General features: G+C 40.7%; 3 protein-coding genes across 10 annotated transcripts in view; all 3 read right to left on the minus strand.

Annotated features, from left to right (window-relative positions):
- LOC143353754 (hemolymph lipopolysaccharide-binding protein-like) overlaps nt 1-15,421 on the minus strand; it is a 69,478-nt gene extending 54,057 nt beyond the window's left edge. The window contains exons 1-3 of one of the 5 annotated variants that reach the window (XM_076787313.1): nt 15,069-15,420; nt 11,107-11,319; nt 9,518-9,963 (exon numbers count right to left, since the gene is read on the minus strand). In XM_076787313.1, coding sequence (XP_076643428.1) covers nt 9,665-9,963; nt 11,107-11,319; nt 15,069-15,204 — 648 coding nt within the window. In that variant the 5' untranslated portion in view covers nt 15,205-15,420 and the 3' untranslated portion in view covers nt 9,518-9,664. Of the gene's footprint in view, nt 1-9,517; nt 9,964-11,106; nt 11,320-12,753; nt 13,143-14,685; nt 14,899-15,068 lie in introns of those variants that run through there. The other 4 variants (XM_076787314.1, XM_076787312.1, XM_076787309.1 and 1 more) reach the window with 4 other exon arrangements.
- Nucleotides 1-27,848, minus strand: part of LOC143353744 (uncharacterized) — a 164,363-nt gene that overhangs the window by 21,837 nt on the left and 114,678 nt on the right. The window lies entirely within an intron of this gene.
- On the minus strand, nt 4,981-11,640 carry LOC143353759 (hemolymph lipopolysaccharide-binding protein-like). Its single transcript, XM_076787322.1, has 4 exons — nt 11,526-11,640; nt 7,402-7,476; nt 7,023-7,235; nt 4,981-5,287 (listed from the first exon to the last, which is right to left on the minus strand). Exons 1-4 carry the CDS (start codon nt 11,584-11,586, stop codon nt 4,989-4,991), a joined length of 648 nt encoding a protein of 215 aa, XP_076643437.1. The 5' UTR covers nt 11,587-11,640; the 3' UTR covers nt 4,981-4,988.

Consider the following 27,848-nt stretch of genomic DNA (forward strand, 5'->3'; position numbering starts at 1 on the left):
CAGGGTGGTTGGTAACTGGTGGTACAAGCGGAAAGGGGGTGATTCTGCGCGAAAGAAGAAGTCGAAAATATAGAATAAAAATTTTTCGTTTGAGGCTTTGTTTTCGAGAAAATCGACTTTGAATTTTCGCTCGGTACGCGTGCACTTGATCGCGTCTCGTTATAACCGGTCTGACTGTAGATCGTTGTCTCGATGGATATTATCGCAGTTTAAGTTTGTTTTTGCCGTAACGGAAAATTAGGAATACGTAATGAAATGATATGAAGCAATCATAAAGTTTATTATTACAAAAATTGCTGAAAATGTTGCCCATTCTGCCGAACACATACTTCTGCTCTTCCAATTAAATTTCTATGAACACCTTCTAACGTATTCGATTGTTTTAAAGTATGAAAGGCTACAATAATCTTTTCTTTCAATTGCTCGCAACTTGCGATTTCTTCAGAATAGACGATTGATTTAATATGGCTCCACAAATAAAAGTCAAGCGGAGTTAAGTCAGGAGAGCGTGGTAGCCAAGCTATTGTTCCAGCACGACCAATCCGGCCTTGGTAATGTTGGTTTAAAAAATCTCTCGCATGACGACTAAAATGTGGCGGTGCACCGTCTTGTTGAAAAATTAAACTTCCTCTAGTTCTCAGCGGTACATCTTCTGATAATTCCGGTAGTTTGTTTTGTAAGAAATCGAAACATGCTGCTGACGTTACATTTCCTTCGAAAAAATATGGCCCGATAACACTGTCCAACAAAATTAAACTTTTTTCGAGTTTTGCAATACCTGTTGGGTGATTCTTATACACTTTGTCATCCTAAAACCGAATCTGAAAGTAGAATTGCTCCATCACGCAACGTTTTCGAAAAATTTTGGTTTTTGTAAAAATGCCCGATTTTGATACGAAACGACGTGTTACGCAAAAACTAAACACGCGAGAAAGTTCAAATTTGAGTCAAGAGATAGAGGGGACTCTCCTCTACATATTCATATAGTCAATTATATTTTTATGTACTTCCTAATAGTTGTAAATGGTTGTTAAAGTTTGAAAATGTGCCGACGCGGGTACTTTGTACGCTCTATTTTTGTATTTATGTGAAAGATCCTTTATCTAGCAGGAATTTACTATACAGGAATGCATTCTACAGACATTTCTGGTAAAGAAACCATTCACGAAAAGTATTTGGTTCCCTTAATGTACGAGAAGGATCAGAAAATGTTAATTGACAGCGTGTGCGCGACGCGTTCGCGCCAGACGGCCATTGCAGCCTTTTCGCGACTCGCCAGGGCCGTCGCTATGCGTAGTCGACGTTGGTACCACTCAAGTATGTCTTTGCTTACTATGCTTAATTAAATACATTTTTTTTTGGTCTTTTTGGGTGCCAATCATTACAAAAGATTATAAAAATACGAGTTATATTCACATTTCATTGTGGAAATGCTTAATAAAGAAAATTTAATACAAAAACTTACCTATTTCTGATGTAAACAAATTAAAAATGTTTCCGCCTTGCTTGACGTTTGTTCCTGGTATCCCGATTTTCAATAATAAGTGTCCAGCAGTAATCAGCAAGCATCCGCACATAAGTCTTTTCCTTTGTAACGTTTTTCCATTGTTGAAATATCTTGATGAAAGATTAATGCTGGAATTGTATTCCTTGTTTTGATTTTAAAATAATTTCGTCATGAATAGAACAAAAACAGTCCGGCTGATTTATACACTTCCGCGAGATTTTATCGATTTAATATAGAGCGATCTATGTCTTAATTATGTACTTCGATCAATAAAATCGATAAAAATAGTCCCATTTACATAGTGTTTGGACTTATTTTAATCGGAAGAATCTTGAATGTCCATTAGTATTACAATTATAAAGATAAGACAACAATTACTGAAAATAAAATTTTCCAGTCACCGCATTGCTGCGGTCAATTTTCTTTATTAAGCATTTCCACAATGAAATGTGAATATAACTCGTATTTTTATAATCTTTTGTAATGATTGGCACCCAAAAAGACCAAAAAAAAATGTATTTAATTAAGCATAGTAAGCAAAGACATACTTGAGTGGTACCAACGTCGACTACGCACAGCGACGGCCCTGGCGAGTCGCGAAAAGGCTGCAATGGCCGTCTGGCGCGAACGCGCCGCGCACACGCTGTCAATTAACATTTTCTGATCCTTCTCGTACATTAAGGGAACCAAATACTTTTCGTGAATGGTTTCTTTACCAGAAATGTCTGTAGAATGCATTCCTGTATAGTAAATTCCTGCTAGATAAAGGATTTTTCACATAAATACAAAAATAGAGCGTACAAAGTACCCGCGTCGGCACATTTTCAATCTTTAACAACCATTTACAACTATTAGGAAGTACATAAAAATATAATTGACTATATGAATATGTAGAGGAGAGTCCCCTCTATCTTTTGACTCAAATTTGAACTTTCTCGCGTGTTTAGTTTTTGCGTAACACGTCGTTTCGTATCAAAATCGGGCATTTTTACAAAAACCAAAATTTTTCGAAAACGTTGCGTGATGGAGCAATTCTACTTTCAGATTCGGTTTTAGGATGACAAAGTGTATAAGAATCACCCAACAGGTATTGCAAAATTTTTTTGGTGTTGGACAGTGTAATTAGATGTCCGATTATGCCAGCCCAGACGTTTACGTTCCATCTTACTTGAAAATGTGTTTCAAGAATAGAGTGACGACATTGAACATGCCGTCCCTTGTAAATTTCGCTTCACTGACCCAGTAGATTTAGTCAATCATATTCAACGATCTCGAAGTATGTATAGTGCTTTCTCGGTATTTGTCAACAACACGGGTCTTGTCAGCGACAAATATCGTCCAGGAGATACTATTATTCTTCCATCCACGTGAACGTCGTACCCGACCCGTGTTATGTTTACACTCATCGGCGTCCGAAGCCTGTCGACCTTCGTGACCTCTCATGCGTTATACCCCGCGGCAGTGAGGATGGTACTACGACATCTATCAGACAAGTATTTGCGACAAATATCGAGAAATGACTGTACTGAGATTCTAACGTGTTTCAATGTGAGAGGCTTGAACGAAATACTGTAATGGCCGTCGCAGGAAGAAAATTACCTCCGTCACGCACGCAAATATCTCGTGCTCTGTTCCACGTCAGCTTGTGCTTCAAAAGCTTGTGGGCTCCTATGCCCGGTGTGATAACATAATCTGTCCTGTTGAAATTATTCACGCAACAACCGTGTGGCCATGTGAACATCGTGTTTCGGAGTTCGTCAACACGCACAACATTATATTCATGGGAGGTCTTCGTGGCTGGGATTGGACATCCCGAAACCAAGCGTGATAAGAAATCCGAACCCACCTCCAACTGTCGAACTCGCGATTGCGTTTGTACTTTGTATAAGAAGCAAGCATTGCGTAAATTTCAGCGAAGGACAGACGGTGTGTTCATTGTTCCGACACCGAGAGAGTTGCAACTAAAACAATATTCACCTGCAGATTTATTAGTCTGATCGTCGGAAGCCTGGCCAACTTCGAAGAACGAAACGACGAGCACGACGCCAGCGAGAGATGTCAGCGACAATTTACGCATTTTGCGATTATTCGAATCTCTTCGAAGTTCCAGGAAAACTAATTATTCCACAAATAGTTTGCAATATTCTATCGGTTCAACACCCGGACAATTAATTATCACTGGTTACTAATTAAGTTCGACGAACGAGCAACGGCCGCGAGTACGCATTATTATACTGGATCCCTCCTACAAGTTTTAAGCAGTCGATTATCGCCATTGCGAGTTATGCTTATCGTTGACCTTTCACTCGTATCAAATCGAGCTGGAACGTCCGTATCGTTTTCTACATTGTTCTCTTTGTGTGGGCAATTGTCACTGACGATTATTGTTGCGACGCGTACCACCCAATTAACGGTTTTCGGACCGTCCTTGGGTTATCTGCGCCCTAACCTTGTTAAACAATAGAATTGAAAAAAAACGGTTCTATCACCATCACCGAGAAGGGTCCGTTTACAACCCTACGTATCCAAATAAACTGCCGTTTATGACATCGCTAAAATAAATCCTCGAAGCCATGGGACACAACTATTTAGCGATTTTTAACTATGTTTCTTATCGAACAACGTTCGATTTTTAACTACAGATTTCGTCCCCGAGCAACTGTTTGCCAGCTCGCGGCATCCTATTCATCGCATTTTCAAATTCAATATATCTTGCCAGGTCCGAAGCGCTTCCTCGTTTTATTGTCTGCTACGGTCATCCTGCAAATTCAACTCCGCCAATCACAGCCCCTAGGCCATTTCGAAAACTCCTCCCAAGAAGCGAAAATGACGAAGGGAGGGAAGCGTGAATTGGGACAGGAAGTAGACATAAGTGTCGCCAAGCACTAACATAGGGAGCTTCTTACCATAACACAACATCGTATAACGTCAACGTCGTGTCTCCAACACCGGGCTGTCGCTGTAACGCTTGTAACACCGTTTGTAACGGCGTATAAGTTTGTAAAAACGTGAAGAATCGCATCGGTCAAGTTTACCAAGTGTCTCATTCATAACATATCGCTGCGCCGGAATCTGTCTGCCGCGCGCATAAAACATGCGTTTCGAGGTGCCGGTACAAAGGCGTCGCCATCCTATCTTTCGAAAGAAAACAGCAGCCAAAATCGCGGGCTCCATGTGGACCCAAAATAAAATGGATGGCGACGCCTTTGCCCGGTACTTCAAAACGCGCATAAAACGCCTGATCTGGACAGGGTCTTAATTAGACTTCGAAGTTCATTCGAAGCACGACCGTTGCTATAATCACTGAACAGAAGACGTTGGCACGCCAATCAGTATTTCCCGACCTAATCCTGAAGTTGGCTTTCCTAACGAGAAATAACTTATTGCGACGACAGGTGGCGATGAATAACATTGTTTCACTTTATGCACTTTATTTACGTTCGGTTACACATGTACCCTTCACTAGCTGAATCTTAGCATCTTAGCACAGATTGATTTCGCAGATGAACGCATATTTCCGATCGCACGGGTAGTTGTCTATGCCTTTTAAAGGGCTATCCCGAAGCACCCCGCAGTGACTACCATTAAGCTGCTTGTCAGGCCGGGTGTCAGCCCATAGATTATAACTCATGGCAGCGAGTGGCTCGCCCGTTGTAGTCACCCACCAGTCTTCCTGGAACATATCGTGGACGCCTATCCAAACACCTCCCAGCGAATTCTTGCTCATCCAGGTTCGGAAAAGTGCTTCCTCCGCATCCGAATTAATCACGGCCAATTGAGCTGCGAGATAATTGTCATTTATTCCCGCCATCCGTCTTCGCAACTTTGTCTCGTGACTCGTGAAACATTGTCAAATTAAACAGTAATCAGCCGCTTTTACCGGACGTTTTAACCTCGCAATGTACCGTATGCGAATATGACGATGCTAATTAACATATTACTTTCACCGACAATTTACTGGATACATTGCTTCATTTAGACTAGACTTTTTACAGTCTATCACAGTGATATTAGTCCACTATTGAAAGGACGATACCTTTTTTAATTTTAACCCTTTCGCTTCGAGCGCCGGACATATCCGGCATCTAAATCAGTGTATATAAGTACCAGTTATATTACTAGTCTCTACATATTAATATACTAATAATTTGCGTTACATTATTGATTATATTAAACTTTTAATTGTGAGGTCCTGTAAATATGTAAATACCTGAAAACATGTCAACTGTAATTGGTCCAATATTTTTAGAATAATTAATATAATATTTTATGAATCTTTACATTTTTAAAATATAAAGAATACGTGCTATATTAAAGCATAGTAATTATTTAAGACTTAGAAGAACGTATATACAGAAACCGCGAGCACTGTGCACATTTCTGGCGCATGCTTCCGTTCGGTGACGGCACTTCGGCGGACTGGACTGCCGAGGCGAAAGGGTTAAATCATGCGACTGGGATTCTCTTGAAAAGTTGAAACAATTACTTTACTGCATGACGTGAAACAATTTTGAAAAAGTTGCAATTGTTCGGAATTCCAGAGAACGCACTACAAGCTATTGTTTTCTACTTTCTTAGTGCGGGACTGTACCGAAACTTTCAAAAATGCAATTTTTAGATCTGTACTGAAAATTTCGGAACTGAGATTTTCAGTGATTGAATGCTTTTTGGATCCACTGACTCCGTAGAATGAGTCAATCACAGTCCAAGATCTCGAAGATTTGCCAGCGACATATATCGTCCAGGAGATACTATTATCCTTCCATCCACGTGAAAGTCGCACAGTGGCTAATTTCGACAAAATCGGATTCAAAATCAAGGAAGTTTCGATAGGAATGAGGTAGAGCGATGAAATTTTTTTTAAATTAAAGCTGAAACTTTGTAGAATATGGGAAAAATAGGAAGATTATTACCATCCAATCATTTCAACGAAAAAATGACTTCATTAGTTTTTGTCACAAAAATCTATTTTTTGCAAAATCCTAAGGTCGTAGACAAATTTTGAAACCAGATTTGAAATCAGCGTGAAAAAGTCTATGGGAAATGATGTATAGCATGTTAAAAAAAATTTTTTCCGCGCGTGGTATTGGAAAAAGTAAATTTTCTTGAATTTGTTCGCGTTTAACGAATTTTCTCGAGGTTAAAAAACGTTCGTACCACAATCTCTCTATTTTTCCCATATCCTAAAAAGTTGCAGCTTTCATTTCAAAAAAATTTCATCGCTCTACCTCATTCCTATCGAAAGTTCCTCGATTTTGAATCCGATTTTGTCCAAATTGCCCACCGTGCGTCGTGCCCGACCCGTGTTATGTTTACACTCCTCGGCGTCCGAAGCCTCTCGATCTTCGTGACATCTCACGGGTTATACTCCGCGGCAGTGGGGATAGTAGTACGACTTCTATCAGCCAAGTATTTGCGACATATATCGAGAAATGACTGTACCGAGATTCTAACGTGTTTCAACTTGAGAGGCGTGCACGGAATACTGTAATGGGCGTCGCGGGAAGAAAATTACCTCCGTCTCGCACGCAAATATCTCGGGCTCTGTTCCACGTCACCTGGTGCTTCAAAAGCTTGTGGGCTCCTATGCCCGGTGTGATAACATAATCTGTCCTGTTAAAATTATTCACGCAACAACCGTGCGACCAACTGAACACCGTGTTTCGGACTTCGTCAACACGCACAACATTATATCCATGGGAGGTCTTCGTGGCTGGGATTGGACATCCTGAAACCAAGCGTAATAAGAAATCCGAACCCACCTCAAACTATCGAACTCGCAACTGCGTTCGTAATTTGTAGGAGAAGTAAGCATTGCGTAAATTTCACCGAAGAACAGACGGTGTGTTCATTGTTCCGACACCGAAGAGGGTTGCAACTAAAACAATATTCACCTGGCGATGTATTGGTCTGATCGTTGGAATTGCGAATCTCCAAAGCTTCGAGATGCACGTTGGAAACCTGGCCACCTTCGAAGAACAAAATGGCGAGCACGATTGTAGCGAGAGATGTCAACGACAAATTACGCATTTTGCGATTATTCGAATCTCTTCGAGGTTGAAGGAAAACCACTTATTCCACAAATAGTTTGTAGTATTGTATCGGTTCAACACCCGGACAATTAATTATCACTGGTTACTAATTAGGTTCGTCGGACGTGCAACGGCCGCGACAGGAGACATTCAACTGAACTCTCGACGACGTTAGTTGCCGCGAGTACGCACATTCTTACTGCATCCCTCCTACAAGTTTTAAGCAGCCGATTATCGCCTTTGTGAGTCATGCTTATCGTTGAACTTTCACTCGTTTCAAATCGAGCTGGAACGTCCATAACGGTTTCTACATTGTTCCCTTCGTGTGGACAATTATCACTGATGATTACCATTGTGCAATCGAGTATCCATGGAAGGTCATATACTTGAGATTCAGCGAGTTTCATACCGAGGAGAAGAGTGTAAATCAGAATTACTATTGATGCTTATATATTTTTTATTCTTGATGATCATTATTATTGGTTGCGGAGGAAAGCCCAGGAAGCATGTGTGTTTTGGTTTAGTTTTAATATCTATTCAGTCGTAGTTGTTTCATATCTGTTCGGTATTAGCTATTTCAATTTATGATACGCAGGGCAATATACACGGTGGCCCAAAAATGTTGTACTTCTTTGAAAGTGGTGATTTCCAACGTCCGTTGGGATAAATGTTTCAAAATTCCGCGGCTTTCTCAACGAGTTTCTAGCGAAAAATACGGACCAATCAGACCGCGGCTACAGCAGACGGATTGCGGCTTGGCCAATGCCAACGCCACGCTCAACAAGACACGTCACTGCGCCGCACAGTGTGACGAATGGCCTTTTTAGCTGGACAAAATTAACTTTCAAATAAACGAAAACTAACTGTGCTAATATAATCTAAAATAACCATGTATTAAAACCCTTGAATATTAAAACTTAAAATTCTTTTGTTGTATGTTTACAGAGCGTGTAAACTTCACCTACAAGACGAAGACCTAACCTATAAATGAATGGGCACATTTCCATACGGGATAGACATATGTTAAAATGTACTAAGGAGTGTTTAAATTTCCTATATATGATGGATATAACATCTCAAAACATGTATTTTCACTTGAGTAATTCCAAATTATCGATAACATTCCTCTATTTTTGTAAATTAAGTGTCAAAGACGGTACTTATTTTTCCACAGAAACGCCCATGTTACTACTCTTCGTTAATGAATTAGTATATGCGCCACGTCGGTCCACGCGATGATTTTTACATATAATAAAGTAGAGATTCTCTACTTTATTTTAATACCAAAATTGGCTTGCGGAACGTTGCAGAACTATACTAATTTTTACAATGAAGTTGCGTCGTTTTACGTACACGCTCGTCACAATCGTAGCTCGGGCCGGGCGTTTCGAACGCAGACGATGCCGATTGCCGTCACCACTTATTGTTAGCGGTTTGTTTAGTCTCATTCGTTGTATATCGAAGGAATAAACAATGATAAGATCCCCGAGTTTTCCTCTGAACTTTCTTCGTATGAAAATTCGTTTCTTCAGTCGGTAAACCCAAACATTTGTCGTAACACAAATGCGTTTAGATATATTCTATTTACATTTGTTTATAAGTTATTGATTTTAGTTATCAGTATAAAAGTTATTTGTTTTTAGCAACCGAACGTTTCTATTTAAGACTTCGATTTTGATCTCCGTTATTTCTTTTGTTTTATTTATATTTTCGTGTCATTATATTTTTATTAAAATAATAAACAATAATATGAAGTAGAATCGTTATTTATAAATCGAAACCTTATGCTAAACCAAAGAATAATTCTTTCCCGTTAGAATGTCTGAATCTCCAAAAAGTAACATTTACAATAATTTTCCAAAATTACATTCTTTTTGTCCATACTTAAAAATGACGTCTTCTTTGACAATATCTACTACTTGTTAAATCATTTTATGTAATGAAGGTAATGAATGCAGGTAATGAACAACACTGTTACAGTTTACGCACTTTATTTAGGTTCTGTTACATATGTACCCTTCACCAGCTGAACAACAACTAACTCATTTATCATTACATCGCTATCCGGGCCGTCCTCCTTCTGCCCGTTGGTCCGATTCGCGATTGTTCTTTGATTATTCGCATCTTAGCACAGATTGATTTCGCAGATGAACGAATATTTATGCTCGCACCAGCAGTCGTCTATTCCTTTTGCCGGGTCATCCCAAAGCACGCCGCAGTGTTCTCTGTTTTTAGCGTTGTCAGGCCGGTTTTTAGCCCATATATTGTAACTCATCGTAGCGAGTTGCTCGCCCGTTAATGTCACCCACCAGTCTTGTTGGAACAGATCGTGGACACCTATCCAAATACCATCCAGCGAATTCTTGCTTCTCCAGCTTCGGAAGAGTACTTCCTCCGCATCCGAATTAATCACGGCCAATTGAGCTGCGAGATAATTGTCATTTATTACCGCCGTCCGTCTTCGCAACTTTGTCTCGTGAAACATTGTCAAATTAAACAGTAATCAGCTGCTTTTACCGGACCTTTTAACCCTTACAATGTACCATATGCGAATATGACGATGCTAATTAACACATTACTTTTGCCGATAATTTACTGGATACATTTATTCATTTAGACTAGACTGTACAGTCTATCACAGTAATATTGGTCCACTATTAACCCCTTAACGCACAGTTTTATTTAAAAATAACTGCGCTTTTGTGCCACGGAAAAAGGCTATATTTTATTCGTGAATAAATAAGTGTTATAGCTTACCATCCCATGTAAATGATAAATATCAATAAAACGATTTTCTTTTCTTTACTTTCACATTGTTCTTTTCAATTCTCGATTATATTCGAGTGTCAAAAATTATAGCAGCATAAAATACAACGCCGCTCGAATTATCTCGAGTGTGCACAGTTTGGTCTGTTTTGCGCGCTCGAATGAACTCGAGCGTACAAGTTAAGGGGTTAAAAGGACGATCACTTTTTTAATTTTGAATCACGCGACTGAGATTTTAATTGAAAAGTTGAAACAATTAGTTTACTGCATGACGTGAAAAAATTCTAAAAGGTTGCAATTATTCGGAATTACAGGGAACGCACTACAAGCTATTGTTTCCTACTTTCTTAGCGCGGGACTATACCGAAACTTTCAAAAATGCAATTTTTAGATCCGTACTGAAAATTTCGGAACTGAGATTTTCAGTGTTCGAATACTTTTTGGATCCACTGACCCCGTAGAATGAGTCAATCACAGTCGACGATCTCGAAGTATGTACAGTGTTTTCTCGATTCATGTCAACAGACTTGCCAGCGACATATATCGTCCAGGAGATACTATTATTCTTCCATCCGCGTGAACTTCGTGCCCGACCCGTGTTATGTTTACACTCCTCGCCATCCGAGGCCTGTCGACCTTCGTGACATTTCAAGGGTTATACTCGAATGGGTTGTACTACGACTTCTATCAGCCAAGTATTTGCGACATATATCGAGAAATGACTGTACCGAGATTCTAACGTGTTTCAATGCGAGAGGCGTGAACGAAATTCTGTAATGGCTATCGCAGGAAGAAAATTACCTCCGTCACGCACGCAAATATCTCGGGCTCTGTTCCACGTCACCTCATTTTGGAAAAGCTTGTGGGCTCCTACGCCCGGTGTGATAACATAATCTGTCCTGTTCAAATTATTCACGCAACAACCTTGTGGCCATGTGGACATCGTGTTTCGGAGATCGTCAACACGCACAACATTATATACATGCAAGGTCTTCGTGGCTTGGATTGGACATCCTGAAAGCAAGCTTGATAAGAAACTCGATCCCATCTCCAACTATCGAACTCGCGATTGCGTTCGTAATTTGTACGAGAAGCAAGCATTACGTAAATTTCACCGAAGAACAGACGGTGCGCGTTCATTGTTCCGACACCGAAAGAGTTGCAACTAAAACAATATTCACCTGGAGAAGATTCGCGACGCACGACGGAAGCCTGGCCACCTTCGAAGAACAAAACGACGAGCACGACGCCAGCGAGAGATGTCAGCGACAATTTACGCATTTTGCGATTATTCGAATCACTTCGAAGTTGCAGGAAAACTAATTACTCCACAAATAGTTTGCAATATTCTATCCGTTCAAGACTTTACAAAGACGTTACAGCGACTGCCCGGTGTTAAAGACACGACGTTGACGATTGCGAGATGTTATTAGTATGAAGCTGTCCCTTACCTGTTTCCCTCCCTTCGTCATTTTTGGGAGGAGTTTTCAAAGTGGCCTAAGGGCTGTCATTGGAGGATTTGAATTTGGAAGATGACCGTAGCAGACAATAAAACAAGGAAGCGGTTCGGACCTGGCAAGATATATTGAATGTAAAAACAGATGGCCCGGGAACGAAATCTGTAGTTGAAAATCGGACGCTAAATAGTTGTGTCCCATGGCTTCGAGGATTTATTGTAGCTTTGTCATAAACAGCAGTTTAGTTGGATTCGCATGGTTGTAAACGGTCCCGTCTCGGTAGTGGTGTTAAAGCCGTCTTTTCGGTGGGCAAGTGGCGGACAAAAGGCTCGCTTAGGCTATTGTTTAACAAGGTGCGGGTGCAGGTAACCCAAGGACGGTCCGAAAACCGTTAAGGGCCCCGGCAGGCATTTGGCCTTGACTGTCATGCTATGTTACGCTGTGCCTTCCTTTTCTAGACATTTTACGTCTTAAATAAGTAAGTAATCAATTAAAAATGCATACCACCGTGTTTGTACATGTCTTTGCTACGTCTGTATAGAGCCTTTTTTTCAATACGAACATTAAATCTCTCGAAATGAAGAGAATCTCTCTGCGGCAGCCATCTTGTGACGTCATACTTGCCTCAGAAAGCGAGTTTTCTGCGGAATATTGCAAATTACTCCACGATGAGGTAGAAATTCGCAAATTGGGCTCTGGACAGACGTAGATTGGACTTTTTGGAAACACAAGTGACCACTTTTAAACTGCTCATTGCAATCTTGAAGCGGCAATTTGTCAATATTTTGACCCTCGCAAGTTCATATACGTATATTGCAGAGAGATTCTCTTAATTTCGAGAGATCAAGTGTTCGTATCGAAAAGAAGGCTCTGGACAGACGTAGCAAAGACATGTACAAACACGGTGGTACGCATTTTTAATTGATTACTTCCTTATTAGAATTAACTTATTGCGATGTCTGGTGGTAATGAATAACATTGTTTCACTTTATGCACTTTATTTAGACTCTCTTACTTCTGTGCCCTTCGCCGGCTGAACAATGACTTGAATGTCTTCCGAATGACGAACAGATTATAGATGATCGCACAGATTGATCTCGCAGATGTACGATAATTTCCCCGAACACGTGAAGTCGTTTATGCCTTCATTCGGGGTTTTCGAAAGCACCCCGCAGTCTTCTCCGCCGTTCGCATCGTTAGGTTCTTGCGCAGCCCATGGATAATAACTCATCGTACTGAGTAACTCGCCCGTTAAGGTCACCCACCAGCCTTCCTCAAACTGATCGTGGATGCCTAACCAAACACCTATCAACGATTCGTTGGTAATCCAGCTTCGGAAGAGTGTTTCCTTCTCCTGCGAATCAATCACGGGCAATTGACCTGCGAGATAATTATCGTTTATTCCCGTTCTCCATCCGCGCAACTCTGTCACGCGGCTCGTGAAACATTGTCAAATTACACAGTAATTAGCTGCTTTTCTCAGACGTTTCAAACCTCACAATTTACCTGCTAATTAACGCATTCCTATCGGCGACGCTTAGTGGATACATTTATTCATTTAGACTAGTTTTTACAGTCGCTCGCTCAGTAATATTCGTCCACTTTTAAAAGGACGATCGCTTTTTCAATTTTGAATCGTACAATTGGGTTTTTTTTTTTTGGAAGGGTTGAAACAATTAGCTCACTACACGACGCGAAAAAGGTTTTGAAAAAATTGCAATTGGTCAGAATTACAGAGAACGTACTGAAAGTTGTTGATTACTACTTCCTTTGTGCGGACTTACAGTCACGAGCACAACCGAGTCTACACTATTTGAAGCAACATAACTTTTTAAAAGTTAGATCAAATGACTTGAATGTTATCGAGAAGTTAGAAGGATTAGTTTATTAGACGAGGTGTAAAAAATTTTTGAAAAAAATTTGAATTGGTCGGAATCGCAGAAGAAATAGATATTGGTTAATTCGTTTACGAGTTATATATATAATTTAATTGTTTAATGTTGCTTCAACATCAAAGGTCATTAGCAACACGGTACATTTTCTTACAATATATTATACAAATTTGTATCTTAGAACTTAACAGAATGGGTAAGGATCTAGGCAACTTAGCATTTTTCCTTTCATTCTCATATTTTTTGCATTCTATTGTTAGGTGGTTTATGTTAATTGGTACTTTATATATATCGCAGATCGTATTTTCTTTCTTATTTAACAAAAATGAATGGGCTATTTCTGAGTGCCCAATTCTGATTCTAGAAATTGAAGTTTGAATTTGACGATCTACTGGACTTGGAAATTTGTGCCACTCAAAATCCGCTCCTTCATTATGAGTTGTAAACGCTTAAAAGTGGAAAAATTGCCATTTTTCACGATTTTTGACTTAAAATCGCACTTACAATCGTTTATAACTCGTAAACGATTTAACCAATGTCGATGAAATTTTCAGCATGGATATAATTTATTAAAAGCTCAAAAATACCAAGTTTTACTATTTCTCTTGCGATTCCGACCAATTAGTTTCGATTTCATTAGTTTTCATTAGAAGAATATTTCATTGACGATCTTTTTGCTTTCACTGTTTGCGAGCAACTGTCTTATAGACTTGTCGCGGCTAACAAGAGGTCAAGCTTGTGTAGCTTTCAAGTTCATAGAAATTCTAACGAAAACAGTGCGTGGAACGACGTTCCCAGAAGTGAATAATAACACTCTGCATGAAAGACAATGAAATTCTTTCATATAATACATATTTATTTCGTTTTAAGTGATGTCTTATAGTATTGCCGCGGACTGTGTAGTACTGCGAGTTTTATCAGCCAAGCATTTGCGACATATATCGAGAAATGACTGTACTGAGATTCTAACGTGTTTCAATTTGAGGGGCGTGCACGAAACAGTATAATGAGCGTCGCAGAAAGAAAATTACCTCCTTCTTGCATGCAGATTTCTCGGGCTGTATTCCACGTGACCTCATTCTGGAAAAGCTTGTGGGCTCCTATGCCCGGTGTGACAACATAATCTTTCCTGTTGAAATTATTCACGCAACAGCCGTGTGGCCATTTGAACATCGTGTGTGGCAGTTCGTCAACAAGCACAACATTATGTACATGGAAGGTCTCGTTGGCTGGGATTGGACATCCTGAAACCAACAGCTTCCTGGTAAGAAATCCGAACGCGTCTCCAAACATCAAACTCGCGATTGCGTTCGTACTTTGTACGGGAAGCAACCATTAACGTAAATTTCACCGAAGAACAGACGTGTGTTCATCGTTCCGTCACCGAGAGAGTTGCAACTAAAACAATATTCACCTGCAGATTTATTAGTCTGATCGTTGGGATCGCAGATCTTCGGAGTTTCGAGCGGCAGCTGGAAAGTCTGGCCACCTTCGAAGAACAAAACGACGAGCACGACGCCAGCGAGAGATGTCAGCGACAATTTACGCATTTTGCGATTATTCGAATCTCTTCGAAGTTCCAGGAAAACCACTTATTCCGCAAATAATTTGCAATATTCTATTGGTTCAACACCCGGACAATTAATTATCACTGGTTACTAATTAAGTTCGTCGAACGTGCAACGGCCGCGACAGGGGACATTCAACTGAACTCTCGATATTCGTTGCCGCGGTTACGCACTATTATACTGGATCCCTTCTACACGTTTCAAGCAGTCGATTATCGCCAATATGAGTCATGCTTATCGTTAACCTTTCACTCGTTTCATATCGAGCCAGAACGTCCGTATCGTTTTGTACTTTGTTCTTTTTTTTTTTTTTTGTGTGTGGCAATTATTGCTAATGATTATTACATTGTGTTCCCATGGAAGGTCATTTAATTGCGATTCGGCGAGTTTCATAACGAGAAGAGTGTAAATCAGAATTACTAGTAATGCTTATGCATTTTTACTATTGATGATCTGAGTCTGTTCTGAGTCAGTTTTAATATCTATGCAGTTACTTAAACATTAAGGCGTTCTCCTTATCTTAACGAGCTTATTGCAGATAACGATGACCGTATTATGCCAGAACAACATACACTTTCTTTCCCTATGCATGATAATATTGTCGACACGAGTTTTATGAATTGTATATTCCCCGAAACTATCGGCGAGCAAAACAAACTTCTGCTCCGAGTTTTATCGTTCCGCAGTCGTGAAACGTAAATATTTGAGCTCTGCTCGAACATAGAAATCTGTTGTTATCAAATTTATCAATTTCAATTCTTTCTTCTTTGGGAAGTATGAAGTGCGAATAGAATACCTACTTTACACAATACAAAGGGTAGAGTTTGCTGTCCCGAGAATTAGCCTTTCCCCTCGTTCAGGTCAATATGAGACAGCGAGAGGGAAGGTAGAGGGGTGTTCAGGTAATCCCCAAGTAATAAACACAAATACGCTTTGCTTTTACTTTCCCTCTTAAACAGTCTGTTTAACCCTCTAATTTTATACAGTCAACATGATATATTATACCCGAGCGAACCTCGAGCAACTGTGAACGGACGTCCGTATTAGGTGAAAGCTAGTGTGAGTCAGAAATGACCCAATCACAGCACTACAAGTCCCAGTGCTCGGATGGTTCAAATGTAATATTTATTTTCGTCATATCTTGTTTTTTCTAATTTCAAGTTCAGATTCGTGATCAGCGACCCCGGAAACGGCCTAGTATCAATTTTCCAAGCAGAACCAATAATTTTTTTAATGTATATGTCCGCCATATTGGATCCGCCATTTTGTCTTTTCCAATTTCAAGTTCTGATTCGTGATCAGCGACCCCAGAAACGGCCTAGTATCAATTTTCCAAGCAGAACCAATAATTTTTTTAATGTATATGTCCGCCATATTGGATCCGCCATTTTGTCTTTTCCAATTTCAAGTTCTGATTCGTGATCAGCGACCCCAGAAACGGCCTAGTATCAATTTTCCAAGCAGAACCAATAATTTTTTTAATGTATATGTCCGCCATATTGGATCCGCCATTTTGTTTTTTCCCATTTCAAGTTCAGATTCGTGATCAGCGACCCCAGAAACGGCCTAGTATCAATTTTCCAAGCAGAACCAATAATTTTTTTAATGTATATGTCCGCCATATTGGATCCGCCATTTTTTCCAATTTCAAGTTCAGATTCGTGATCAGCGACCCCAGAAACGGCCTAGTATCAGTTTTCAAGCAGAACCAATAATTTTTTTAATGTATATGTCCGCCATATTGGATCCGCCATTTTGTTTTTTCCAATTTCAAGTTCTGATTCGTGATCAGCGACCCCAGAAACGGCCTAGTATCAATTTTCCAAGCAGAACCAATAATTTTTTTAATGTTTATGTCCGCCATATTGGATCCGCCATTTTTTTCCAATTTCAAGTTCAGATTCGTGATCAGCGACCCCAGAAACGGCCTAGTATCAATTTTCCAAGCAGAACCAATAATTTTTTTAATGTATATGTCCGCCATATTGGATCCGCCATTTTTTCCCAATTTCAAGTTCAGATTCGTGATCAGCGACCCCAGAAACGGCCTAGTATCAGTTTTCAAGCAGAACCAATAATTTTTTTAATGTATATGTCCGCCATATTGGATCCGCCATTTTTTCCCAATTTCAAGTTCAGATTCGTGATCAGCGACCCCAGAAACGGCCTAGTATCAGTTTTCCAAGCAGAACCAATAATTTTTTTAATGTACATGTCCGCCATTTTGTCTTTTCCCATTTCAAGTTCAGATTCGTGATCAGCGACCCCAGAAACGGCCTAATACCAATTTTCAAGCAGAACCAAGTAATTTTTTAATAAGTCGTGAGGTTATGATCACGTTTTCGCAATTTTGGACCATTGTGCGACGTTGAAACGAATAAACGAGATGGACGGCGATGGTAGAAGGAATATATTTGATCGAAAGTAGAATCGGATATGTCCTGGCGGACCACACAGCGAACAAGAAACAAGGAGGAGCCCGTATTTCCTTCGTGATCCTTCAGGCGGATATTACTGTTCTCGATCAGGGGCACGGTGCGATCGGAATAAGGTAGAAGAAAGACGTCGGAGAGAGAGAGAGAGAGAGAGAGAGAGAGAGAGAGAGAGAGAGAGAGAGAAGAGTGTACGCCAGTTTCGCCGGAATATGGCGGAGCCCCGGCTACGGAATCACATCCGGGGGGGGGGGGGACAGACAAAGAGAATATAAAGTTGGTTACGTTCGGGATAAAAGTGGCCCGGACGCGACCGAAGAAATTGAACGGGAACCAGATAGAATCCTGCAAACGGATTCGGCTGACAGACGATCCGAGATGCTTCCGAGATGAAACGGAATCGTTGAAGCGCGAGGGCACAAAAGCGATGCGAGGGATCCGCAGAGAATTAGGCGAGGAGACGAATCGGCTACCCGTGCTCCCTATAGCGCACGTCGTTCTACTCATTGGTTCGTCAAATCTATCGAGAATAATCCTTTCAGATCGATGCACGTATCGTTTGCACTGCAATCTGCTAGTAGCTTCTCATAGTGCTCGACTATTGTAATCCTGCTCCTTTTCATTTCCACTGTACTTCAAGGTCCGTGACGAATAGAATCTCGAATCGAAGTTTACGCCACTCTTCTTCAACACTTCATCCGCCGCTGCCGGTCGTATGACCGATATCATATTCTTTATTTTACAATTATTGATATTATAAAGTTGCTCCCAGGGGAATCGATTCGGCCAATTCAAGCACACAATGTAATAAAGACTGCGCAAAATCTAAATAAATCCTGTCATCTTTACGAGGTAACACATTTGAATCGCTCTTAGCGTTTGGTATGCTGCTCGCTTCTATTTCCATACGATTTCATCCTCCGCAATGTTCCTAATCACGCGGATCTTTGTGCAAAATAAAAATTGTCTGCATCGATGTCTTCTTCTGTTTGTTACTAATCCTAACAAGCGATCAATAGCAATAATAAAAATAGTAGTAGTAGTGCCTCTTAATCCTCCTATCGTTCTAAAAACCACGAACTCGTTCTCCTCGGAAACGCATAAAATCAGCATGAGTGACCTTGAACGACCTTCATAATCGGTTATTATATTCGTCTTGAAACAATCAATCGAAAATATGACCTTCATACGCACAGACTACCACCTACCAATACGACCACTTTCTTCCGAATCATTTTTACGTATCTGTATAAAAAGTATAAATAAGACATATATTATCATTTCCTGTGTGTGTAACATGATAGCAGGTGATCTCGCGTGACGTGATTAGTGCCTGTACGGTCGTTTCTGCGGTGTCGCTCGTTTCGATTTCCCCGGGCAGTCCTGCATCGTCTCCCGCGAACGGCAGCCATAAGCATGCTAGCGTGATCCGAAGGGAATTTCAGGGTGTGCGTCAGAAATTTCGCTTGGCGCGCGATAACACTGGCATTCGACTGGGGGATCGTCGAGGGCGCTTTCGGCCCCGCGATTTCATCCTTAAGCGAGCGGAAAGTGCGATGAACGTCTCGCAGCCGTGAGCCGAGAGAGCTGCGATGAATGCCTGAGCGAAGAGAGAGAGAGAGAGAGAGAGAGAGAGAGAGAGATCAACGTCTTAGCCACGGCAGTGAAAGCCGAGAGAGGGAACGTGTCGGGTTTCGTCGAGCACAAAGCGAGATGAACGTCTTAGCCGTGAGCGAGGGGGTTGGGTTCACGGATGAAAGCTTGCTATGCACCGCAGCCATGATTTCGGCTGCACCATGCTCCGTTGCGGGGCTGTGGGCGAGCCGGCGGATCCGCGATGGACAAATAAGTGTAGCGAACGGCGAGATGAATGTCTCGGTTGTTGGTACGGGAACACCGAGACGACACGACACACTTCGATCTCCGCATTTTCGCAAATGCATTTCCAGGCTGCGAAAATAGCCCGCGAACTTCCGGACGAATACAGGGTGTCCCACATAAATGGGAACACCTAAGTATCTTTCGTATTTACAGTCCTATCAGAAAACATTAGAGGACAAAGTGACACTATTGCAGGGGGCAATATAATGGTGAAGAAAAAAATTGTTTATGTCACTAAGTATCTTTCGTATTTACAGTCTCATCAGAAAACATCAGAGGACAGTGTGACACTATTGCAGGGGGCAATATACTGGTGAAGAAAAAAATTGTTTATGTCGTGTTTTCTAATGAAATTTCAAGGTCACCGATGTTTTTTTTCAATGGAATAGTATATTTTTTTACGATAGCACGATAGACAATAAAGAACTGAATTTAGTGGATACCACCTTTTTGACCTTGGAATGACCTTGAGCAAGAATAATCACGTTGAAGCGGATGAAATGTGGAAGTTTAAAACTGACGTGTTTCGGCAAAGATTGCGCGTTGTTTACGTCGGGTTGACCTTGAAAGTAATACTCAATGGCCGGAAAAAATAAATGTTGGGGCAGGCATTTTAGGAAATGCTATTATAGGTCCTCTGTGTTTCCAACAGAATAAAAACTAAGAATTAAAAATAAAACAACCAGAAAGCGTCAACGATTTGCGTCGCAATATTGTACGGGAATGTAGAGCTATTCCAACAGAGAAACCTTCAAAAATGTTTTTTCAGAATTTGCGAATCGTCTGTATTGTTTAGAAAACAACGGAGAACATTTTGTTATAGTTATAAAGAAATTACAATCTTTCTCGCAGTATACGTATGACTCGCTCTACTTCTCTTTAAATATCTCCGAAACTAGTGCGCGGATAAAAAAAGGTATCCTACGAAAATTACTGGTCTTTTTGTTTACAATAAGATCGCATAATAAAAAATATAGGTTTCCATTTGAAAAAACAAACTTGACCTTGAAAACGCCACCCAAATAAAAAACTGATACTGACCCGTAGCTTCATTTTACAGAAAAATCATTCGCGTAGCTATTACGGTTGAAAATTCGGCTACTTGTTCGAAATTAAATTTCTCACACACCAAGACCAATGTACAGAAATGATGTTCAGATTTACGTGTGGAGCATCGAAATTTGTGAGTATAATTAATAGGGGTGAGAAAAATCGCAAAGGGGATGTGCGCGCGCGGTAAATGGCGTCGAAACCGATTTGTCCGGTGACGGGAAGTTCACAGAATGATTGGCGAAACGTCTGGCGGTGTAAAGATTCGATTCACACTTGGAGCGGATGCGGGACCCGCAGGGACTCGATCGTTTTCAGCTCGTTTCCCGTGTTCTCGCGAATCGACGGAGAGACCTCGGGGAAAGCTCGACGGGTCTCGGGTCAATGATTTCGGTAAATTAATGCCGACGGTGTCGCAACGGCCGAGCTTTCGCGGCAGAGCTTTCTCCGAGGAGCCCGCTCTTTGATCGTTCCGTTTCTTGTGATCAGCCAAACGCTCCCTGTCGAACTTCAGAGATCTCATAACGATTCATCGATCGGTTATTTCAGACAAGACATCAGAAGCTTGCCGCCTTTTGCTCTTTCGTACGCCTTCTGTATCCGAAAGCTTCCTTTAACAAAATTTCATAGTGACTGAAACAATCTTTTCCCGGTTTCTTGCGGTTTTCCCGAATAAATTTCGACGAATAACTTTCGGGGCTCAAACAATTTTTTATTGTTACTTCTCGCAGTAAATTATGTGTTCATTCTACTCTAGAGACACATTGTTTAATTAAGTGCTGTGCTGAATTTTTATGAAGAATGTCTCCCAAAGGAGAACCCATCGTGTCTGTCCGACCAATGGCAGGTTCGCTCTACTTGATGAATGAGAACATTACTTTAAATTAAATTGAATTTACTCGTACATGTAGTCAAATGTATATACTGTATGTTACAGTAAAAACTGATAAAAACTTGGTCGAGAAATTGTACCACCCTTATCAACATTTTATTGTTTTTTTAATATTAACATTTTTAATATTTTTATTGTTACCTCTGGTATCAAATTATTTATTTATCGTACTCTACAGATCGTATGTGTTTAATCTATTCGGGGCCGCGTTCAATTGTTATGAGAAATACCTCTGAAAGAAGAACATGGTGTGTCTGTCCGACCAATGGTAGGTTCGCTCTACTCGATGCAGGAGAACGTTTCTCTATTCGCCCGACGAATCGCAGAGTCGTACTACTTGATTTCGAAATTGATCAAAGTACAATGCAACAAGGTGCTCTCAACTTTTATATTGTTTAAACGGTTCCGAAATTTTGTTTAAAAGACGTCGAGACTATAACAGCGACAAGCAATTAATTAACGGTCTCTACAGCACCGAAATTAGCCATTTCCCCCCCCCGTCATCCTGAATAATGATACGATTGAGACAGTTCGCGGTGCCATTGTCGCCGCCTGGGATACAATATAGCCGTCGGGACAAACGTGCAGCACAATGGTAACGTCAGTAGATCGATGAATTCACTTAGCCGGTAATGAGTGGACAATTACCTCCTGCGAACTGCCAAGCACTGTACCAGCGAAATTACCTTGGGATTGATACCTGAAGGCACGGTAAAATTTCATTGAAACTCGCATTACAATTTTCGGGTTGCTGCTTCGACTGTAAACCACCCCGGGAGCGTAATTCTGAGGCGCGTTACGAACATTAATGGAAATTACCAGAATTACAAATAAAACGTTCCTTGCATACGGTCGTCCATTTGATTATTCACAAGTTACGTGAAAATTAACATATCAGAAAAATCCCACGTGTGATTATGGAGAATTTAAATTAATTTCATTTCTCTTCCACCCCATTCAGTTTTAGAAAGTACATTACCTTCTCGATAGTCATCTGTGCTTTGAACAAACGGAGCCTGAACTTAATGCAATCTCTACTTTCCGATTAATACACTAAATGCTCTGATTTCCAACAAAACCTGTTTATCCTGACAACAACAAATGTTTGATGTTGCGAAACTTGAACAAAATTTCATCGGTATCTGTGTTATCTCGCTATCAGATCTAACACTTACAGTCCCGGACAAAATGATAGCACATGCGTGCTATCTTTAATTTCTTGAAAATTAAAAGCTAAAACAGATGTACAGTTTCTTGAAGGAAAAATGAATAGTCAGAAATATAAAAATCTACATGCACAACGAATTACCAAAGGTACATTTATTTTTCAACGTGACAATCCATTTCCCGAGCTAAAGTTGTAGAACAATTTTTTCAAAGAGAAAATGTATCAGTTATGCCATGGCCCGCACGCTCCCCGGACCAGAATATTATTGAAAATGTTTGGGGAGAACTCGCACGAGTTGTACATAAGAATGGAAAACAGTACGATAATATTCAACAATTAAAAGAAGCTATTAAGGCAAAATAGGGTTATTTGTCACAAGATACAATTAAAAAGCTATATAAATCCTTACCGAATCGGATGCTTGTAGTATAAAATAAAGGCGGATACACCCATTATTAATTTGCTGTTAATTATTATGTAACTTTCTTTTTTCTGGAAGTATATGTATAAATTTCGTAACTATGCTATCATTTCGTCCTCGTCATTTGTATATATCTTCTGCTTGATCAGAAAGCTGGCGAGATTAACCTTATTTACAAAGAGGTTTCGTCCCTGTGCGTCGTAACAATTATGATATTATGTGTTACATACAAAAATTCCAAGTGATCTTCGAGAAATTAAAATCCTGTCATTTTGCCCGGGACTGTACGCGTACAATCGCGATTCCCGTTGACGGTCCGATCAACGAACCACCGAAACGTTTCGCCGCGAATCCGCTCGGCGCAATATCGAGCCACTCGAGCTCGCGATCTGCGATCTGCGGTGGATCTCACCGAGGAAATCGCTCGACAAGAATCCACCCCCGCGAATCCGCGAAGTATCGAGGGCCGGTCGGACCGCGAGCGAGATCCTCGTCGTTTAATTCGACGATATTCAACTAACGGGCAGCACAGCTAACAGAGATTAATCGCCGGAATTCGAAAAGGACCATCGTCGCTGAAGAGTTCCATCCCCGAAGCTCCGAGGGCTCCTTCATTCAAACGAGACGGAATGCCAAAGAGAACCGGCTTCGAACAACTTCGTAACGCTTCGCAAAGCTTCGCAACGCTTCGTGTTGTTCCGTACAGGTTCGTGCTGCTTCGAACCTCACCGTCCCCCAAAATCAGCCATCGGTTGGACGCTCTTCCGTAATCCAAACGGCATTCACGAAACCACAATTTCCTCTGGAAAGCGCGCTACGCTTTCCTCCCCTGCATCAACCCTGCCCAACACCCTCTGCTACCCTTCAACCACCCCCGCAGTCGTAACCAGGACGGGTAATCCGATGGGGATTCCGCTCGACGCGTCAGAAATTTCTGCCCGGCATTTCTGCTCGTTTCTGTTCCTATCGGTTCCCCGAAACTGACTATTTCGCATCGATTTCTGACAGTAGCAAAAACGCATTTAGTCGGACTTCCACTTTCGCCATTAATTCGCAAAATTCGCGGTCATCGATTATTCGAATCCCTACGAATCTCTCTGACAATTCTACGATTATCTTGGTAACCGTATCCGTGGTGTTCCCACGTCATAAAATTACATTTCTGTAATTCATTTAATCGATTTGTGACAGTAACAAAAACGCATTTAGTCAGATTTTCACTTTCCCCATTAATTCGCAAAATTCGCGGTCATCGATTATTCCAATCCCTACGAATCTCTCTGACAATTCCACGATTATCTTGGTAACCGTATCCGTGGTGTTCCCACGTCATAAAATTACATTTCTGTAATTCATTTCGTCGATTTGTGACAGTAGCAAAAACGCATTTAGTCAGACTTTCACTTTCCCCATTAATTCGAAAAATTCGCGGTCATCGATTATTCGAATCCCTACGAATCTCTCTGACAATTCCACGATTATCTTGATAACCGTATCCGTGGCATTCGCACGTCTAAAAAATTACGTTTCTGTAATTCATTTCGTCGATTTGTGACAGTAGCAAAAACGCATTTAGTCAGACTTTCACTTTCCCCATTAATTCGAAAAATTCGCGGTCATCGATTATTCGAATCCCTACGAATCTCTCTGACAATTCCACGATTATCTTGGTAACCGTATCCGTGGTATTCCCACGTCACAGAAATTACATTTCTGTGTAATAAATGCAACGTTATCGCTAGACCACGGATTTTATGGATTTATAATAAAAATGAGGAAAAGACGAGAAAGATAAACGGAGCTTAAGCGCGTCGATATATTATCATCCGTAGACTGCGGATTTTTATGCGAAATAAAAATTGTGAACGTTAATTACAAGCCTCGGGAGCTACATCTATTCCTTTTCTTAATAACTTTATTAGGTTCAGGTTCATTCAACAGTACTTCGAAATTCTTCCAATATTTCTACCGTTTTGCAGTTGATCTATTTTTCATAAAATCCCCTATCCAACCATCTGTTTCTTAAACTTATAAAAGCGAGAATCAAATTTTTACTCCGTTCCAGTACCTTACGATTAACACGGAAAATGTTTATTTTGCACGAAAATTGAGTAAGTCAAACACAAAATCGGAGAAACGTCAAATAAATTTAATATTACTGACACATTATTCACAACTATAATTATTCGTAGAAGAAATTAAACTGTACGTAACTCCCTCTTGTCGTGGTTGATTTTGCATAAAAATCCGCAGTTATCACCAAGCAACTATCTAATATACCGGGTCGTTGGTCAAAGACAGTTCCAGCAACATTTCGTCGAAGTCGTACATCAATTCCCGGGGCTCGTCCGACGAAACAGGCTCATGATCTACTTGTTACTCCGCCGGCAATCAATCAAGCCTCTTCTATCGACTACCGTTATCAATCATTCCCCTTTCGACAAACGAACCGCCATGACAGCGGCCCCGCTAAAACGACTACGCTCGATCTACTTCTCTAATCACCGTAAGAGTCCGACGCGAGTTTCTTGTCCGATCACCGAGATATACCCGATCCGCTTAATGCGCCTTCATTCATCCATATTCCGGCCGACTAATCAGCCCTGACTTCCTGTCTCCCAATTAAGCCCTCGGTGCACCCTCTCGAGATGTCATCGCGCCGTTTCTCGCATAAATTATAATACCGGAGACGCTTCTCTACAGTGTGTCTCGCGACACACTGTGAACGACGAATCATGACCTGCAAAGTCGCTTCCGATCATTCAGCAATTCAATTTCTACGCAAGAAACTGGGGGAAAAAAGAACTTTCGACTTTTAACCCTTTGCACTCGGCGCTATTTTCAATCGGAAACTAAATTTTTCTTCTGTCTTACAATATTTTCATTTTATTCATACGAAACTGATCCGATTTCTACATATAATATTTAAATGTTTAGTAATCTATTGAATATAAATTTTGTAATGTAAAAAGTATTTTGTAATATTTTCTGTAATTTCTTTGAAATAATGCCACAACAATTTCTAGTGGTGTTTCAGAGTCACCACTCGAGTGTAAGGGGTTAATAAAACGATTCATTTACAGCCTTTCGTCCATTCATTTTAAGGCAGAACTTTGAAGAATCCCGAAACGCATATGTGCGTCATCCGTTAAATCTGCGGAGCTCAGATTTTCGATCTTTGTTTTCTATGCGTATGCGGCACATATCTTTGTGCTTTGAGCTCGCGAAGCTTTCTGCTTTGGCTTTACAAAGCTTCGGACTCACAAAGGCCCAGAGCTTTACGCTGTTCATTTGGGAAGCCCAGATTTTTAGATTGGAAGCTCGCAAAGATCGGATCTTCGCATTTTGAAGAATTCGATCTTCGTCCTGTCCGTCTATAAAGCTCCGCATCTTTGTGCTTCGAGCTCGCGAAGCTTTCGGCTCAGAGCTTTACGCTTTTCATTTGTGAAGCGCAGATTTTTAGATTGAAAGCTCGCAAAGATCGGATCTTCGCATTTTGAAGAATTCGATCTTCGTCCTGTCCGTTTACAAAGTTCGCATCTTTGTGCTTCGAGCTCGCGAAGCTTTCTGCTTTGAGCTTCACGCTGTTCATTTGGGAAGTCTAGATTTTTAGATTGAAAGCTCGCAAAGATCGGATCTTCGCATTTTGAAGAATTCGATCTTCGTCCTGTCCGTTTACAAAGCTCGCATCTTTGTGCTTCGAGCTCGCGAAGCTTTCTGCTTTGAGCTTTACGCTGTTCATTTGGGAAGCCCAGATTTCTAGATTGGTAGCTCGCAAAGATCGGATCTTCGCATTTTGAAGAATTCGATCTCTGTCCTGTCCGTCTATAAAGCTTCGCATCTTTGCGCTTCGAGCTCGCGAAGCTTTCTGCTTTGAGCTTTACGCTGTTCATTTGGGAAGTCTAGATTTTTAGATTGAAAGCTCGTAATGCTCAGATCTTCGCGTTTTTAACTAATGCAGACGCGAGATAATTCTCCCGGTGAAATGCGCAGAGCTGAATATTCCAGTCTGACCATCACCGACCAAATCCACTGGCAGAATATCAAGTTTGTTCCACTGAAATTTCGGGATCGATCGTCATTTCGGTTTTCTTGTTGCTCATTATCGTAGTTTCATTTTGCTTTCATAGTCGAGGATCGGACCCGTATATACAGGGTGTCCCACGTAACAGTTTTCACGATTTTTTAAGTACTTGCAATAATCTGACAAAAAATATTTTCAACAAAAGTTGATCAGTTTTCGATTGGCTATATGTTGCAATAAAGAAAAGTTCGAAAAACATTTTTCTTTATAGTATTGTCAAGGTCACCTACATTTTTTTAAAATGGCACTTTGTATTTTTGACTTAACAGTATTATAGCCCGTGTCAAGACGAATTCAACGACTTAGTATACCATGACCTTGGGATGACCTTCAAGGCGAAGAAATTAAAATTTCAACGAAACATGACAATCTGCTTGAATGGGCGATAATAACTTGTGTTTATTATTGAGACTCGAAATTACATTCAATTTGGAAACCTTGACTAAATGAACACAAACGATTTCGTAAAGAAGTCACATCAAATGTTCGAATTCAAATCCGTTTTGTGAAAACGGTTACGTGGGACACCCTGTATATATACATTGACCTATATATAGAATATAATGAAATGGATTATCTCAGGACGGCAAACAAAAGGAAACCGTGTATATCCCTAAGGCGCAAGACAAATGCAATATTCAGAAATCCGACGGGGCAGTTGAATGACTGCATCGCGGAGGATCCATTACGTTCGAAAT

The sequence above is a fragment of the Halictus rubicundus genome, chromosome 4, assembly GCF_050948215.1.
Source record: "Halictus rubicundus isolate RS-2024b chromosome 4, iyHalRubi1_principal, whole genome shotgun sequence".
Lineage (NCBI taxonomy): Eukaryota > Metazoa > Arthropoda > Insecta > Hymenoptera > Halictidae > Halictus > Halictus rubicundus.

Excerpts from the sequence above, each read along its gene's own strand:
- LOC143353759 (XM_076787322.1), bottom strand. The coding sequence starts at position 11,586 with ATGCGTAAATTGTCGCTGACATCTCTCGCTGGCGTCGTGCTCGTCGTT. Across the intron at positions 7,477-11,525 it reads CGTCGTTTTGTTCTTCGAAG|GTGGCCAGGTTTCCAACGTG; the intron begins GTGGCCAGGCTT and ends TGTTCTTCGAAG. Across the intron at positions 5,288-7,022 it reads TATTTGCGTGCGAGACGGAG|CTCAATTGGCCGTGATTAAT; the intron begins GTAATTTTCTTC and ends ATTATCTCGCAG.